At 44.8% G+C, this 15,739-nt stretch overlaps 1 protein-coding gene across 3 annotated transcripts in view; it reads left to right on the forward strand.

The window, feature by feature from the left end:
• The window catches only part of KIF1A (kinesin family member 1A), a 627,076-nt gene that overhangs the window by 603,399 nt on the left and 7,938 nt on the right, over window positions 1–15,739 (forward strand). For all 3 annotated transcript variants that reach the window (XM_033958697.1, XM_033958695.1, XM_033958696.1), the window contains 2 exons: window positions 2,213–2,405; window positions 6,434–6,552. In XM_033958697.1, the coding sequence (XP_033814588.1) occupies window positions 2,213–2,405; window positions 6,434–6,552 (312 nt within the window). The remainder of the gene's footprint in view (window positions 1–2,212; window positions 2,406–6,433; window positions 6,553–15,739) is intronic.

Here is a 15,739-nt window from a genome sequence, read left to right on the forward strand (position 1 = left end):
ACCTCCTTTGAAAATCCTGACTGGAATCTATTCCTCAAACTTTACTCTAAATACGCCAACTCCAACTGCCTATTAGACACCTGTCCTCCCACCATCATGAAATCCGCCCCCCCCTCATTCAAAGCTGAACTATTCAACTGGGTATCTCTATGCCTATCCACTGGACACTTCCCGATTGAACTTGGCCACATCCTCATCTCCCCTATCCCTAAACACCCCAAGGAACCAATCTCTTCCATCACCAACTACAGACCCATCGCCAACATACCACTCTTCCAAAAACTCATGGAAGGCCTAGTCAACAACGACCTCACGAAATACCTTGACAAGTACAACATTCTTCACGACTCCCAGTCCGGTTTCAGACTAAACCATAGCATTGAAACAATCTTAACTGCCCTGACAAGTTACCTCCTCCACCTGTTCTCGCTGGGCAAAAGCGCCCTGATACTCCAATTTGACCTGAGCAGCGCCTTCGACCTAGTCGACCACGAAATTTTGCTCCGGTGCCTTGACTCCATCGGCATCTCCGGACAAGTAATAAACTGGTTCACAGGTTTCCTAACTAACCGTACCTACCAGGTCCATAGTAATGGAGCCTTCTCCCACCATTGGCGTAACCCTTGTGGAGTCCCACAAGGCTCTCCTCTTTCCCCCTCCCTATTCAATATTTACCTGGCCCCTCTGGCACGATCCCTAGCTGACTCAAACCTAAAATCGTTCATATATGCAGACGACATCACCATCATTGTTCCCATCACCTCACTCACTCTAGAAACGGAACAACTCATCTCTTCTATTCTCACCAAGTTAGAAATATGGACCTCCAAATTCAAATTAAAACTGAACCCTGAAAAAACCAAAATTTTCCTAGCGAGTCCAAACCATAAATTAACAAACACCTCCCTTAAACTGAATGGACTAGATTACCCTATCCTACCCACCATAAAAATCCTTGGAGTCATCCTGGACCGCACTCTAACCTTGGATGACCATACCAGTGCCCTGGTGAAAAAATGTTTCTGCACCCTCTGGAAACTGCGCACCATCAAACGCTACTTCGACCACCAAGCCTTCCGACTACTCGTTCAATCTCTGGTGTTAAGCATATTAGACTACTGCAACATTATTTACCTCGGAACCTATAAAAATACCATCAAACGTCTAAGAATAGTCCAAAATGCAGCCGTCCGCCTCATTTACGATCTCAAAAAATATGACCATGTCAGCCCCTACTACACCAAACTCCATTGGCTCCCAGTTGAGGCAAGGATCATCTTTAAGTTCGCCTGCCTTTGTTTCAAAACTCTAACTGGCTCCTCCCCAATCTACCTGTCTGAGCATCTTGAAATAGCAGGCCCCTCCCGCACACGAAACGCCCATTTATTCACCTTTCCCTCCCTAAAAGGCTGCCTCTATAAGAGATTCATTGATAGAACCCTAGCATTCCAAGCGGGCAAATGGAACAATTGCCTAACTGACCTCATCTCCAACTCCCCGCCTTATCACCTGTTCAGGAAGTCACTAAAAACCTTCCTCTTCGACAAATTCCGCTAACTCTGCCTTCCCTCCTTCCCTGCTCCCTCCCTACCTTGATATGACCACTCTTACCCAATCTCGGTTTAGACCTAATGGCCCCTCAGGCCTCCATAGCTTATGCCTTTTCATGGCCTTATATTCAACTTCGCTGTAAATGTAACACCGTTATAATTTGTAACATCACTGTAAATGTACAGCCTCTTCTTAGCACATGCCTTTTCACTGCCATATATGCAACATCGCCTTAATTGTAAAAACGCTGTAATATGTAACTTTACTGTAAATGTATGTAACTTCGCTGTTAATTTTCACTGCCATTTATGTAACATCGCTGTAAATGTAACAACGCTGTAATATGTAACTTCGCTGTAAATGTACAGTCTCTTCTATTGTTAACCGCATAGAACTTCCATGGTATTGCGGTATACAAGAATAAAGTTATTATTAATAGGATCATCACTACCAGAAATAGATTGAGAACCTTCCATTTCTTCCAACTTTGCATCAAGGTCTTGCCTACAATGTGGACAAAGTTTTTAGCCTAGTTTAAAGTCTTGTTTTAACATTTGTTTGGTTTTGCTAGATTTTTTCTTAGAAAATTGCATTTATCACATATTTATCATATATGATGTAATTATTATTCTTTCTATCTTTATCTCATTTTCACCTTCAGCCCAATTGTTTCAAAGAAAGGAACCCTTCATTTCCTAGAGCCTCATACCAATGGCTGGGTAAAACGATATGTTGTAGTTAGACGACCCTATGTTTACATCTACAATAGTGACAAGGACTCTGTGGAGAGGGCTATCCTCAACCTCTCAACAGCTCAGGTGGAATACAGTGAGGATCAGCAGGCTATGCTTAAGGTAAGGAAGAGTACATAACTACCATATGAACTTAGAACTAAGAAGTCCATATTCAAAAGATTTATGTGACTACAATTGAATTTTAAATCACATACTTCCCCCCCCCCCCCCCCTCCGTTTTACAAAGCCATGTTAGACTTTTTTTTTGTATCACTGGCAGCAGCAGTATTAGCTCTGATGCTCTTAGGAATTCTATGAGCATTGGAGCTAATACTGCCATGGCCTGCAATAAAAAAGCCTAATGCAGCTTTGTAAAAGGAGAGGATAATCTTGTCCTTTAAATATTCACCATTTTTGTCTGATTAACTTCCTGAACAAAAATTTGTGCAGTGAAAGTTACCCAAACCAAAAAAGGATGAGGCTGAGCTAACTTTACTCCTCCACCCCCTCTTATACTGTGCAGCCCGAAGCACTAAATGCCCCGATGCTGCTCCAACACTCATAGAATTGGTGCATTTAGCTCTCCAGGCCAAGGTATAAACCTCCACCGCCACTTAATAAAAGTATGTGTGTTGGGGGGGGGGGGCATTATTTAGCTGGATATCATCATACTGAGTACTTTCTAATTAAATTTCTGTAAAAAAGAATTGGTCTTTCTAAATAGCAGCCTAAAGTGATCTAGTAAATTTACCTGGATAACTCTACCTGGATATTTAATATAAAATGCTGAGTGAAATGAAACAGACATGAATCACTTGTTTACTTTTTCCAAAACTACTAGGATTAGGGGGCATGCAATGAAGCTACTAAGTAGTAGATTTAAAACAAATATTTCTTCACTCAATATGTAGTTAAACTCTGAAATTTGTTGCCAGAGAATGTGGTAAACACAGCTAGCTTAGCAGAGTTTTAAAAAGGTTTGGATAATTTCCTAAAGGAAAAGTCCATAAACCATTATTAATATAGACTTAGGAAAATTCTCTTCTTATTTTTAGAATAAGCAGCATAAAATCTGTTTTACTCTTTTAGGATCTTGCCAGGTTCTTATGACCTAGATTGGCCACTATTGAAAACTGGATGCTGGGCTTGATGGACCTTCAGTCTGCCCCAGTATGGCAACTCTTATGTTCTTATGAATATCCATATACATGTAGAATTCACAAATTTTGATCAATATTGACCTCAAAGTGTTTGGAGACAGCATTGCAAAAATTAAGGTAGAAAACCCATCTTTAACCTTTTCAGACAGGTAGAATGCAGCTGACATGATGAGAGATGGGATAAAGGTTAGGGTATATATACGTAGGGCCACTGAAAAGTTCTCAGCCCAACCACAAAAAGAATAATGTGGAGCCATGAAACTTACAAGTTATTCTATACTTTTCTAGACACTTTGGCCCTGATTCTGTATAGGATGCCCGGGAGAGGTGTCCTATTCAGAATCGGGCCTACACTAAACCCCGATTCTGTAACCGGCGTCCATGTTACAGACGCTGGTTAGAGAATCGGGTTAGATTAGACACGGCCCGCTACACTTATCGCGGCAAGGGATCTCTCTGCCGCTATAAGTATAGCGGGCCGCGGCCCCCTGTCCGATTGCAGGCAGGAGGGTGCCCAAAACTTCATGCCGAAAGATGCTCCCCCTGACACTACCGACCGCCCCCCCCCCCCGACACTACTGACCGCCCCCCCCCGACATTACCTATCTCCTTCCCACCCCGACACTACCGATCTGGCAGGAGGGTGCCCAAACCCTCCTGCCAGAAGATGCCCCCCCCCGACACTACCGATCGCTGGCAGGAGGGTGCCCAATCCCTCCTGCCCGAAGATGCACCCCCCCCCACGCCAAACCTCCCCCCACCAAACTAACCTTTTCTTTTGGCCAGATGGGTCTTGCCCGTCCAGCCGGCAGGCCCGCCTCGTCGAAATGAGGTGGGCCCGCCCCTTCCTGGCCCATCCCGCCGAAGTCGGTAGTGTCAGGGGGGAGCATCTTTCGGCATGAGGTTTTGAGCACCCTCCTGCCTGCAATCAGACAGGGGGCCGTGGCCCGCTATACTTATAGCGGCAGAGAGATCCCTTGCTGCAATAAGTATAGCGGCCGCATCTACTTACAATGTAGACCAGCATTTTGTTGGCCTACATTGTAAGCATCTCTTCCTCTACTAGGGAGACGCGTAGGGCCGCCTAGGTTCGCCTAAGGCCCTTAGGCGTCTTGCGGGTCTCCCTAGGCTCCTGGAGGCACCTTCAATATAGGCGGCCTGCCTGGGGAGCATTTTTTTAAAAAAGTGCATCCCGATTGGCTGATTAGACAGCTGTAGGATGCCTACAGCTGCCTAAAATCGGGACGCACTTTAGAGAATCAGGGCCTTTTTGTTTCAATGCTATAAAATGAAAAAAAAAATCAAGAAAAGTGTGGAATAACTTGTAAGTTTCATGGCTCCACATCATTCTCTTCGTGGTTGGTCTGAGAACTTTTTAACAGCCCCTCGTACTGAAACTAACAAGATGAAAAAGGAAGGGAGACAATAACTGGTATTTTCAAAAGAGCATCCTGCTCATAAAGTCCAATAAAAAGTTAATCTCGCAGCCATGTTGGAACAGGAAATACGTCAGGATTTTGTGTTCAAAAATATGTGAGAACTTCCAAGCCATTTTACAAACTGAAACATCCAAATTATGAATGCCAAAAAAACAGAGATAAGGTTGTCTGGCAGCATTTTTTTCAAAAATGGCCACACAAACATCTTTGCAGCTCAAAGGGACAGTCTAATGGTCAGTGCAGTGAACTACAAATCAGGGCACCCAGGTTCGTATCCCCCTTCAGCTAAATGCTGAGTCCTCCTGGAACAGTGAAATACCTACTGTACCTGACTGAACACCACTTCAAGGCTTGCAGGTGTCAAATATTTAGGTACATTAGGTACATTAAAGCCTGCTCGTGGTGGACATGGACTAATGATTATTTGTTAATTTATCTGAATTTTTTTGTCTCTATTTTGTTTCATAGGGTTGGTATAGTATTATTTTGTATGCTTTATTAAGTATCCTTTTGTTTCTTTACATTTTTTAAAATCCTCTTAATTATTAATCAATTTATTAATATTTAGTTTATTTATCCAATTACATTTTAATTATGATTATATAAATATCTTATTGTTTTGCGCTGAGATAGATCTTCAAGGAGGTAGAGATGGCTCTGGTTGGACTGCTTGGAGCTGGCATAGAGAATCCTTGTCACATCATGTTTCTGGTTGTCATCTGGCTCTTTTACGGCTTGTTTAAAAGAAACTAGAAACTGAATGTGGGTAGTTTTAATCTAACAGGGTCTTATTTTTATTTTTATTCAACTTTAATTCTTTTTGTTTTTATTTTAATTCAGTTTTGTTCTTTGGTATTCTTTTTTGTATTCTTGGTATGTAAGCAATTGTAAATACAGGTGCTTTAGTTAGATTGTGAACCTATTGGACAGTTAGGGATATTTTTCCAAGCTATCATAAAGCCTGGTATTCCTTTACAGTTTCACATTTAGGGGAAAGGGGGGAATTCATGAGGGGTCATGCCTTAATCTTTCCAGTGATCAGCTGCTCAATTAGAGCACCATCTTGTAACCGGGATGTGTCTAAAACAGGTCTAAATAATAACATCCTTTTTAAAAAATGTGGACATTTCTTCCCCTTCAATTATCATTGCTGGACATCCTAATTTTGGGCCCTCCCTAATCCCACCCACAACATATTCACAACCTGCCCCCTTGCTATTTGGATGAACTTCAATATAGGACATCCAAATTCTGCCATTCCAAAATAACAATTTGGACGATTTGGGGGGATGGTCTTTTTTTGACCATTTTGAGACATCTATTTGATTTGAAAATGAGCCCCAATATTTTTTATTCTGAAGCCTTAGAATATATCAAGGACCATAAAGCAGTTTTCTGGATAAAGATGTCTTAACTGCTGCCTGAGTTTCAACAGACTGCAAAAGATGCTCGCAAGAAGCAGAGTTCCTTCCATTTGTTTGGCTCTACAGTTACTTAGTCATATCCTGAAAAAAAATTGTCCTTCTGACATGGAGTTTATCTGTTACAGACCCCCAATACATTTGCAGTTTGCACAGAGCATCGTGGAATCCTTCTTCAGGCAAGCAATGATAAAGAAATGCATGACTGGCTGTATGCATTTAATCCCCTACTTGCTGGATCAATACGGTAAGAGCAGCAGTTTCTGTCCATCTTGTGACTTCACATGAAATAAACTTGCTCATAATGATAGTTGGTGCCAGTGGCGTACCTAGGGTATGTGGCACCCGGGGCCCATCATTTTTTGACACCCCCCCCCATCTATATGAAAAATATGATTTTTAGTACCAATCTACATATCGTACCACAAGAGTGTACCTAGGAAAAGGCTGCATCTTAAACATTGCAGTGAGCACTAGAACACCAACACATACATTGTAAAACTAAACAAGCCAGATCCCGCACAGTCAATTGGTCCTGTAGTCAATGCCAACTGAAAACTATGTCTTTTTCAGAACACACAGAACAGAGATACACCCTCGCCCAAAATGGAATAATCACAAACTAAAAATAGAAATATGTAGACAAAAGTTAAACTGATCCACCAAGAAACCAGACCCTGGATACAATGCAACACCACAAAAAACAGTAACACATGTCCTCTAATACAGTGCAAAATATAAAGACAGTAGATGTAAATTTGAAAAACCTGATACATAACAATCACCACTTTATAAATTAACAAATAAAAATAAAACAAATAATGAGAAATAAAAAAATACCATTTTATTGGACTAATCCCCGTAAGCTCGGTCCCCATCCCCGCAAACCACCTGATTCCATCCACACAAGCCTTGAATTGTTTATATTAAAGTATAAAAAGAAACAATATTCTGTACAATTGTCAATTTATAAATCAGCGTCTTCTCCCCACTCTCTTCCCCATTTCCCTTCAGCATCCTCAGCCCACTCTCTCTCCACTTTCCTTCAGCGCACGCACATAAAAACAAGCAAGTAATTTTATATCATTTTCATTCTATTCATTCATAGAAATTAAAGTCTAGATAATGCCAGTCACATAACAAAACATGATTTTACAAAAATAATTCCCTGCAGTCAAGCCTGCAAGGATTACTAGATGTCTTTCAGCAGTTCCCCTCCCTCCCTCCCCCTTACCTTTGTGGCCAAGTCAAAATGATCTACCAACAATACAATTTTAAAAACACAAAGCACGCTGTACGCAGAGAAAATGTTAATTATCATTTATATTCCGCGGGTTTTCAAAGAGGTCAAGGCAGATGACTTTATGCAATGTCACCTCAGTAACAACTATACAAAAATAGACAAATATTCCCCCTCCCTTTTTACTAAACTGCGATAGCGGTTTTTAGCGTAGGGAGCTGCGCTGAATGCCCCACGCTGCTCTCGACGCTCATAGGCTCCCTGCGCTAAAAAACTCTATTGCGGTTTAGTAAAAGGGGGCCATAGTGCAAAATATAGACAGCAGATATAAATTTTCAAAACGGACACATTTTGATCACTAAGTTGAAAATAAAATCATTTTTCCTACTTTTTTGTCTGGTGATTTCATGAGTCTCTGGTCCTTCTTCTGGTCCTTCTTCTTTCTCTCTCCCCCTGGCTCCCCTCTTTATTTCTGCCTTTCTTTCTCTCTCCTCCTGGCCCCCCTCTTTATTTCTGCCTTTCTTTCTCTCCCCTTGGTCCCCCTCTTTCTTTCTGCCTTTCTTTCTCTCTCCCCCTGACCCCTCTTTATTTCTGCCTTTCTTTCTCTCTCCCCCTGGCCCCCCCTCTTTATTTTTTTCCTTTCTTTCTCTCTCCCCCTAGCCCGCACAAAGCCATCGTGCCGATTTCTCCACTTCCACGATTCTTTCCCTACCCTCACCCCCAAGCCAGCAGCCGATTTCTCCCTGCTCCTTCCCCGATGTCCTGATCTTCATCGGGCAGCAGCAGCATTCACAATTCACTGCTGTTGCCCGCTTCAGGCCTTCCTCTCTGTCGGGTCCTGTCTTCATGAAAACTGGAAGTAGGCAGGACCAGGCAGAGAACAAGGCCTGAAGCCGGCAACAGCAGCGAATTGTAAACGCTGCTGCTGCCCGAAGAAGGTAATGGAGCACCGAGGCAGTCCGCTTCTCCCCCCTCCCAGCCGAACCCCCGCTGACCCTCCTATCTCTCCCACCCCCCGTGAACCTTTCCGACCTTCCCAGCGAGAGCAGCAAACCTCCTTCGCGGCTTTCTCCTCCCTCTGCCGCGTTACTGATGACGTCATCAGTGATGTGGCAGAGGGAGGAGAAAGCCGACGCTACTGGAGGGAGGTTTGCTGCTTTCGCTGGGAGGGTCGGAAAGGTTCACTTGGGGGAGGAGAGATAGGATGGTCAGCGGGGTTTCGGCTGGGAGGGGGGAGAAGCGGTCTGCCTTGGTGCTCCAAGGCCTGGCGCCATTACCTTTTTCGATAATGGCGTCGATGCTGCTTTCGCTGGGAGGGTAGGAGCGCGATAGGGACCGGGCCAGCTGTGCACCCCCCCCCCTAAGGCGGCACCCTGGATGGACCTCCCCCTCGCCCCCCTTGGTACGCTACTGCCCTGGGGAAACAGCCTGCAACAAGATCGCGCGATGCCAGAGATCTTTGCCTGCTTCGGCTGTTTCCTCCACCGCGGTCCCGCCCCTCCTCTGACATCAGAGGAGGGGCAGGACCGTGGCGGAGGAAACAGTCGAAGCAGGCAAAGATCTCTGGCATCGCGATCTTGCTGCAGGCTGTTTCCAGACGCGACACCCGGCGCAGGGGGGGGAACTGGACCGGACCGGGAGCACCCCCTCAGGGCTTGGTACCCGGGGCGGACCGCCCGCCCCCCTTGGTACGCCACTGGTTGGTGCATTAAACCAACCTCATGTTCACCATGGATCATAGTAGGCAGAGGATTGAAGGAATAGAATTGACCCTTGAATGATTAATACCTTAAAGAGGAAGAATATGATCCTAATATCTAATTTCCACAATTGATTTATTCAGTAATTTTTGTTTTTAATCTTGTTCAGATTTTGCCTCCATGTGTACACCCTTTGCAAATACATACAATGTGAGTTAAGTAGGCATTTACAGAATGGCACGGGCAAAATTTTGGCCGTTAAGTGCATATGTATACACATGTATGAAAATACTCTATTTTATACATTTATGCATGTAATTGGCACATAAATTTTGGCACTTATGTTATAGAAATACCTTTTAGGTGGGTATAAGGATATGGGGCTAGATTCACTAAGCAAACTGATTGTGTACCAATCGGTTTGCGAGCCCTTTGCGACCAAATTTCCCTCCATTCACTAACGCCTGTAGCGATCCGATCCTCCCATGCAAATTAGTAAAGCCCCATGCAAAATAGTCAAGCGATTGATTCACTAACAATTGCTTGACTATTTCAAACTGGAATCTTAGGCCACTCCCAGTGCATCCCAGAATGCACTGTGAATGGGGCCTAAGATTCCGGTTGGCCTAGGTGCCTAAGGCCCCTCCCCGGTGCATTCGTGAGAAGGCAGGCCAGCCGGCTGGAGGCAGGAAGGATGCCTCCGGCTGGCCAACATTTTAAGATAGGAGAGTTTACGGGAAAGCTGGGGGGATGCCCGCGATGTCTAAAATTAAGTCAAATTTAAAAGTTTTCATAAAAGACTTAAATTTTGGAAATGAGAGTTCATTTTGAATAATTTGTGGAAGGTTATTCCATAAGAATGGAGATAAAAAGATAAAAGCAGAATTACGAGTTGATTCATAATGAGCCACATTTGGTGAAGGAAGTACCAATCTCCGAGAGTCAACTGACTGTAATGTATGTGTTGGAGTGTATGAAATGGTTATAGCAGCCAAGTAAGGTGGAGCTACATAATCTAAAGCTTTAAAAGTCAGACAAAAAATTTTAAATTTAAGTCTATAAATGTATGGGCAGCCAATGCAAACTTATCAAAAGGGGTGGCATGATCGTATACTTTAGCCTTAAAAAGAAGCCTGGCTGCTGAATTTTGTAATGTCTGTAGCCTATGTAATAATGCTGCATTGATTCCATAGTACATTGAATTATAATAATCCAACCTTGATTATACAGAGGCATGGATTAATGTATGAATGGAATCAATGACTAAGGGCCTGTTTCACAAAGCAGTGCTAGCGGCTGCCTTATGGCAACAGCCCCGAAGCCCTTTAAATCTCTATGGGCTTTGGGGCTGTTACCGCGCTGCAGCCGCTAGTGTTGCTGACTGAACGAATATGTCAAGCTAGTAATAGCCTTTCTTTAATACTTGGCCTATCTGCTGTTCAAAGGAAAGTTTATTATCAAATAAGATTCCTAGTAGAAAATGACACAGGGAAAAAATTTATCACCGTTCCCGCCCTGTCCCCATGAACTCATCCCCATCCCTGCCCCGTCCCTGCGAGTTCAGTTCCCGTCCCTGCCCTGTCTCCGTGAGCTCAGGCCCCATCCCTGTCCCGTCCCTTCCCTGCAAACTGTCAAATCTCATCCACATAAGCCTCGAATAGTTATGATTTTATACTGAACTTATTTTATTAAAGTATAAAAAGAGACAATATTCTGTACAATTGTCATTTTATAAACACAAATAAAACAGAGCAAGGATCAACAAAACCCCTGTCTCCCCTCCTTTTCACAAATATCCCCTCCACTATTGTGAAAACTGAACAAACCAAATTACTACAGAATGCTACACAGAAAAATCAAGCTAACAGAATACTTCAGTCACACATGGCAGGAATAGTGTTAGGGGAGAGCAACTTGGGCAACTGCTCCCTGGTCAGAGAGAATGAGCCCTAAGCCAGCAGGAAGCTAAAGAAGCACAGCCTGGGCTTTGCAGTCCCCAATTATATCTAATATAATGTGACCATTTATTTTTTTCATCAAAAGGGGCATTTATTAATTGTCAGTCCCGCCCCCAATCCCACCCTAGCCCTGCCCTAGCCCCACCCCAATCCTGCCCTAGCCCCGCCCCCAATCCCACCCCAATTTCTTCCATTCATTTTTCATGTACACGTGGAGGGGCATAATAAAAAAAAAAAAAAAAAAGGTCTAAGTCCCCTTTTGACCTAAGGTCTTAAATGTTGAAAGTAGAAGCAGGGAAAATGTCCATTATCAAAAAAATGTCCAAAAGGGTTTTTTTTGATAATGGCCTGCCTCTACGTTCAGCTGTTTAAATGCCCAGACCACCACTACGTCTAAATTTATACCATATATTCAACTTAAAAAAAGCCTAAGCCCCAAACATCCAAAACAAGGGCTTTTAGGCGAAGGAGGAGCCAGTCCTTCGCCTAAAAGTTGGATTCTGTAACCGGTGTCTGTCAAAAACACCAGTTACAGAATCCACCCCCCTACCCCCGATGACATCGGTGCAAGAGGGAGCCCAAGCCCTCTTTCCCCGCGATCCCCCCCCCCCCGACGACATCGGGGCAAGAGGGAGCCCAAGCCCTCCTGCCCTCGACGCAAGGGCCCCCCTGAACCCCAGATTGCCCCCCCCGACGACCCCACGACCCCCCATCCCCGTACCTTCAATAACGTTGGTCGGACGGACGGGTGCCAAGCCCGTCCATCCGACAGGCCAGTCATCCGTTGAATGGCTGGCCTTAGGACCTGATTGGCCCAGGCGGCTCAAATCCTGCCCACAGGTGGGGCCTGAGACGCCTGGGCCAACAGGAATAGGCCCAGTAGGCTTAGGCCCCTCCTGTGGGCGGAGCCTTAGGCACATGGGCCGGGTTGGGCCCTTGCGTCGAGGGCAGGAGGGCTTGGGCTCCCTCCTGCCCGATCCTGTTGGGGAGTTTGGAGGTGCCTGGGGCAGGAGGGCTTGGGCTCCCTCCTGCCCCGATAGTGTCGGGGAGGTAGGGGTGCCGCAGGGCAAGAGGGCTTGGGCTCCCTCTTGCCCCAATATTCATCGGGGGTTCAGAGATGCCGCAGGGCAGGAGGGCTTGGGCTCCCTCCTGCCCTGATTGTTGTCTGGGGGGGTAGAAGGGTGGTTCACGGCAGGGGAGATGAGCCATCTCTCCTGCCGCGATCATTGCTGTAGGGGGTAGGCAAGTTGCTGGGGCCGCTGAGCTGATTGCAGCAGCCACGATCAGCTCAGCAGCCCCTTTTCGGCACTTATACCTGTTTTGACTTGGTCTAAGTCAAAACGTATGTGCCGACTAGGCAACCTGCCTAAAGTTTTGGTTATACCTGCTGCATGCCTAGGTCTAGGTTGGCCCATCTCCCGCCCGCCCTTCCCCCTCCTCTAAAAACACCTCTTTTCTCTCTGTGCCTTTAGAGGCAGGGGAAAGGCCTAAGCTGGTTTTAGATACGTCTAAATCCAGCTTTGATTATGGGTACTTGGACGATCAGGCTTTTTGATCGTCCAAGTACCCATTTGGGCCACTTTTTTAGACTTTTTTTTTTTTTTTAATTATGAGCTCCATAATATCTTATTAATTCATAATGGTAACCATAAAATTTTTTTAAAAACTAGAAAGCACACTATATGCAGAGAAAATGAATCTCTGGTTGAGTTTCCTTCTGACTGTGTATCTTTTTTCATTTCTTTCTTTCTGCACTCAGGTCCAACAATTGTCCCTTTCTATTCCCTCCCTCTATCCTTAGTGCCCCCAGTGCCTCCTTCCTATGTCCCTCTCACTGCCTTCCAGACTTTGTCCCCCCCACCCCCAAAGCCAGCCAGCCAGCTTGCCTGCCTACCTCCTTCCCTCCCTGCCGCGCAAAAAAAACCTCCTTCCTTTCTTTCCCCCAGTCCACTGCTGTCTTACCTCTCTGCTGCTGCTGCTGCTGCTAATCACCAACGTCGGAAAGAAGACTTCTTGTCAGTGATTAGCAGCAGCAGCAGCAGGGAGGTAAGACAGCAGCGGACCTGGGGAAAGGAAGGAGGAAGTCTTTTTTTTTTTTTTGCGCGACAGGGAGGACCAGGAAGTGCACAGCTTCGGGACGCTGTCCCTGAAAACGGGACATTTCGGTGTCCCGAAGATGTGTGTGGGTACAACGGGAAGGGGGAGTGTCTGAAAACAGGACGGTCCCATTCAAAACAGGACATATGTTCACTTAGTCTAATACCAACTCTAGCAGGATACATAATATATTTCAAATCTGAACTATTCTAATCACAAAATATAAAACAGATTTATTTTTTTTCTACCTTTTGTTGTCTGGTAATTTTATTCTTCAAATCACATTGATCTCAGGCTTTGGTTTTGGGTTCCTTCTGTCTTCATCGTGGCATGGCTAGCTCCTGAAGGTAAAATAGGTGCAAGAGGAGCTGGGGAGGAGATGCCGAATCTGACAAGGGCACAATTTTTTTTATCACAGGAGCAAGACTTTTCACCGCTCCCATGGGGCGGTAAAAGGTCTTGTCCCCATTCCTGTGGATTTACTGCGGTGACCACGGTTTACTGCAGTCCTCGTGTCATTCTCTAATTCCAACATAACAGAATGTCTTTACTGGAATCAAATCGACGTCCAATAATTTAATAGGATCTGTAGAAGCAGGAAGCATTCCACTAATCTAACAGTTAGTAGGTTTTTTCGCATTAATAACTAGACCATGAAATGACAACCAATCTGCAACAATAGACACACAAGACTGAAGAGGGGCTAAATCTATACACTTCTCCCTCCGTATTCTCTGTGATAGAGGGGATTAACAGAACCGCAAATACAGAAAAACCGCAAATAACTTTCTCGTATGTTATTCGCTGTTTTCTATTAAAAACCATTGTGAATATGGTGAAACCACGAATAATATGGTGGGAGACCTGGCCTGTTCCTGAAGAAGAGGCAAAACACGGTGAAGAAAGTGCTGGGAATCAGCAATTTTCTCAGTAAATGCTTGGAATCAGCGATTTCTCTATGTAAGCTGATGTAATTTTGGGGGGAGGAGCCAGCAAGCTAAAAACCGTGAATAATCGAAACAACGAATGCTGAAACTGCAAATATGGAGTGAGAAGTGTATAATGTGGGGCAATTGGAAAGATCAAAAGGGTGTTGTTTGCCACATCAAATGCACTAGCTAAGTTGAATTGTAGTGCAAGGACTTGCTGTCCAGTGCGCATGTGTGTTCTAATCTCGGATGCCAGGGCACTGAGTAGTGTTTCAGTGCTACGTATAATGTTTTCTGAAACCCGATTGTGTGGTGTGTAGTAGTTTATGGTGTTCCAGTACATTGCGATTTGATTTGTTACCATGTTTTCTAATAGCTTGACATGAAGTGGGATTTAAACTACTGGTCTGTAATTCTTGGTATTGTTCATTTCTATTTTTTGATCTTTTGGGATGGGTGTTAGAATTATTTTTTCTAGGTGTTTGAAGAATATTCCTTTTTCTAGAAAGTCAGTCAGCCAGTCTAATAGATAGTTGTAGTATATTTTTGATTTTTTTAAATTGATTTTTTGTAGAATAATTGGACATACATCTAATGAGCATTGAGATTTGATATATTTAGGTAATAATCTTATTAACTCTTTCCAATGATTGGGGAGAATTTCTTCCAGTACCTATCTGCTGGGCATTTTGTTTGTGGTGGGTATTCTCTCTCTTTTGATTTTGTGCTGTTTCCTAGTACAGTCAAACCTCAGTTTGTGAGTGTTTTGCAAGATGAGCAAAACATTTGCTAAATTTGTGACTCGCAAACTGAGCATTGACTCGCTAAATGAGCTCTCAGCTATGGTGGCCCAGGAGTAGGTACCTGCTTGTGGGTGCCGCAGCCCCTTCAGCAGGGTAGCTTCCTTCCCTTGGGGGTCCCCGTGTGGCTGTCCTCCTGCTTGGGATGATGCCTCTGCCATCCGCCAGCGCCTCCCGGCTCCTGATCCAAGCCAGCCGCCATCCTGTACAAGCATCCATACAAGCTCTCAGCTCCTGAGCCAAGCCGGCCGCCACCCTGACAACGCGCACGCCATGTGCAAGCATGCACAACGTTGATAAGCACAGAACGTTGTGTGTGCTTGCATGTGGCATGCGTGATGTCGGGGAGGCGGCCAGCTTGCCTCGGGAGCTGAGAGGTTGTGCGCATGTTTGCACAGCATGGTAGTCGGCTTGGATCGGGAGCCGGGAGGCGCTGGAGGACAGCAGAGGCATCACCCCAAGCAGGAGGGCAGCCTCATGGGGACCCCGAGGGAAGGAAGCCACTCCGCTGAAGGGACTGTGGCACCCACAGGCAGGTACCCACCCCTGGGCTACCATAGCAAACCTTAGTTGTGGAATGAATCGTCTGGGTTTATATTATGGCCTATGGGAAACTTTGCTTTGATATACGAGTGCTTTGGCTTATGAGAATGCTTCTGGAAGGAATTATGTTCTTAAACTAAGGTACCACTTTACTTCTAATGGTAGCG

This window comes from Geotrypetes seraphini, chromosome 9, assembly GCF_902459505.1.
Source record: "Geotrypetes seraphini chromosome 9, aGeoSer1.1, whole genome shotgun sequence".
In the NCBI taxonomy this organism is placed as follows: Eukaryota; Metazoa; Chordata; class Amphibia; order Gymnophiona; family Dermophiidae; genus Geotrypetes; species Geotrypetes seraphini.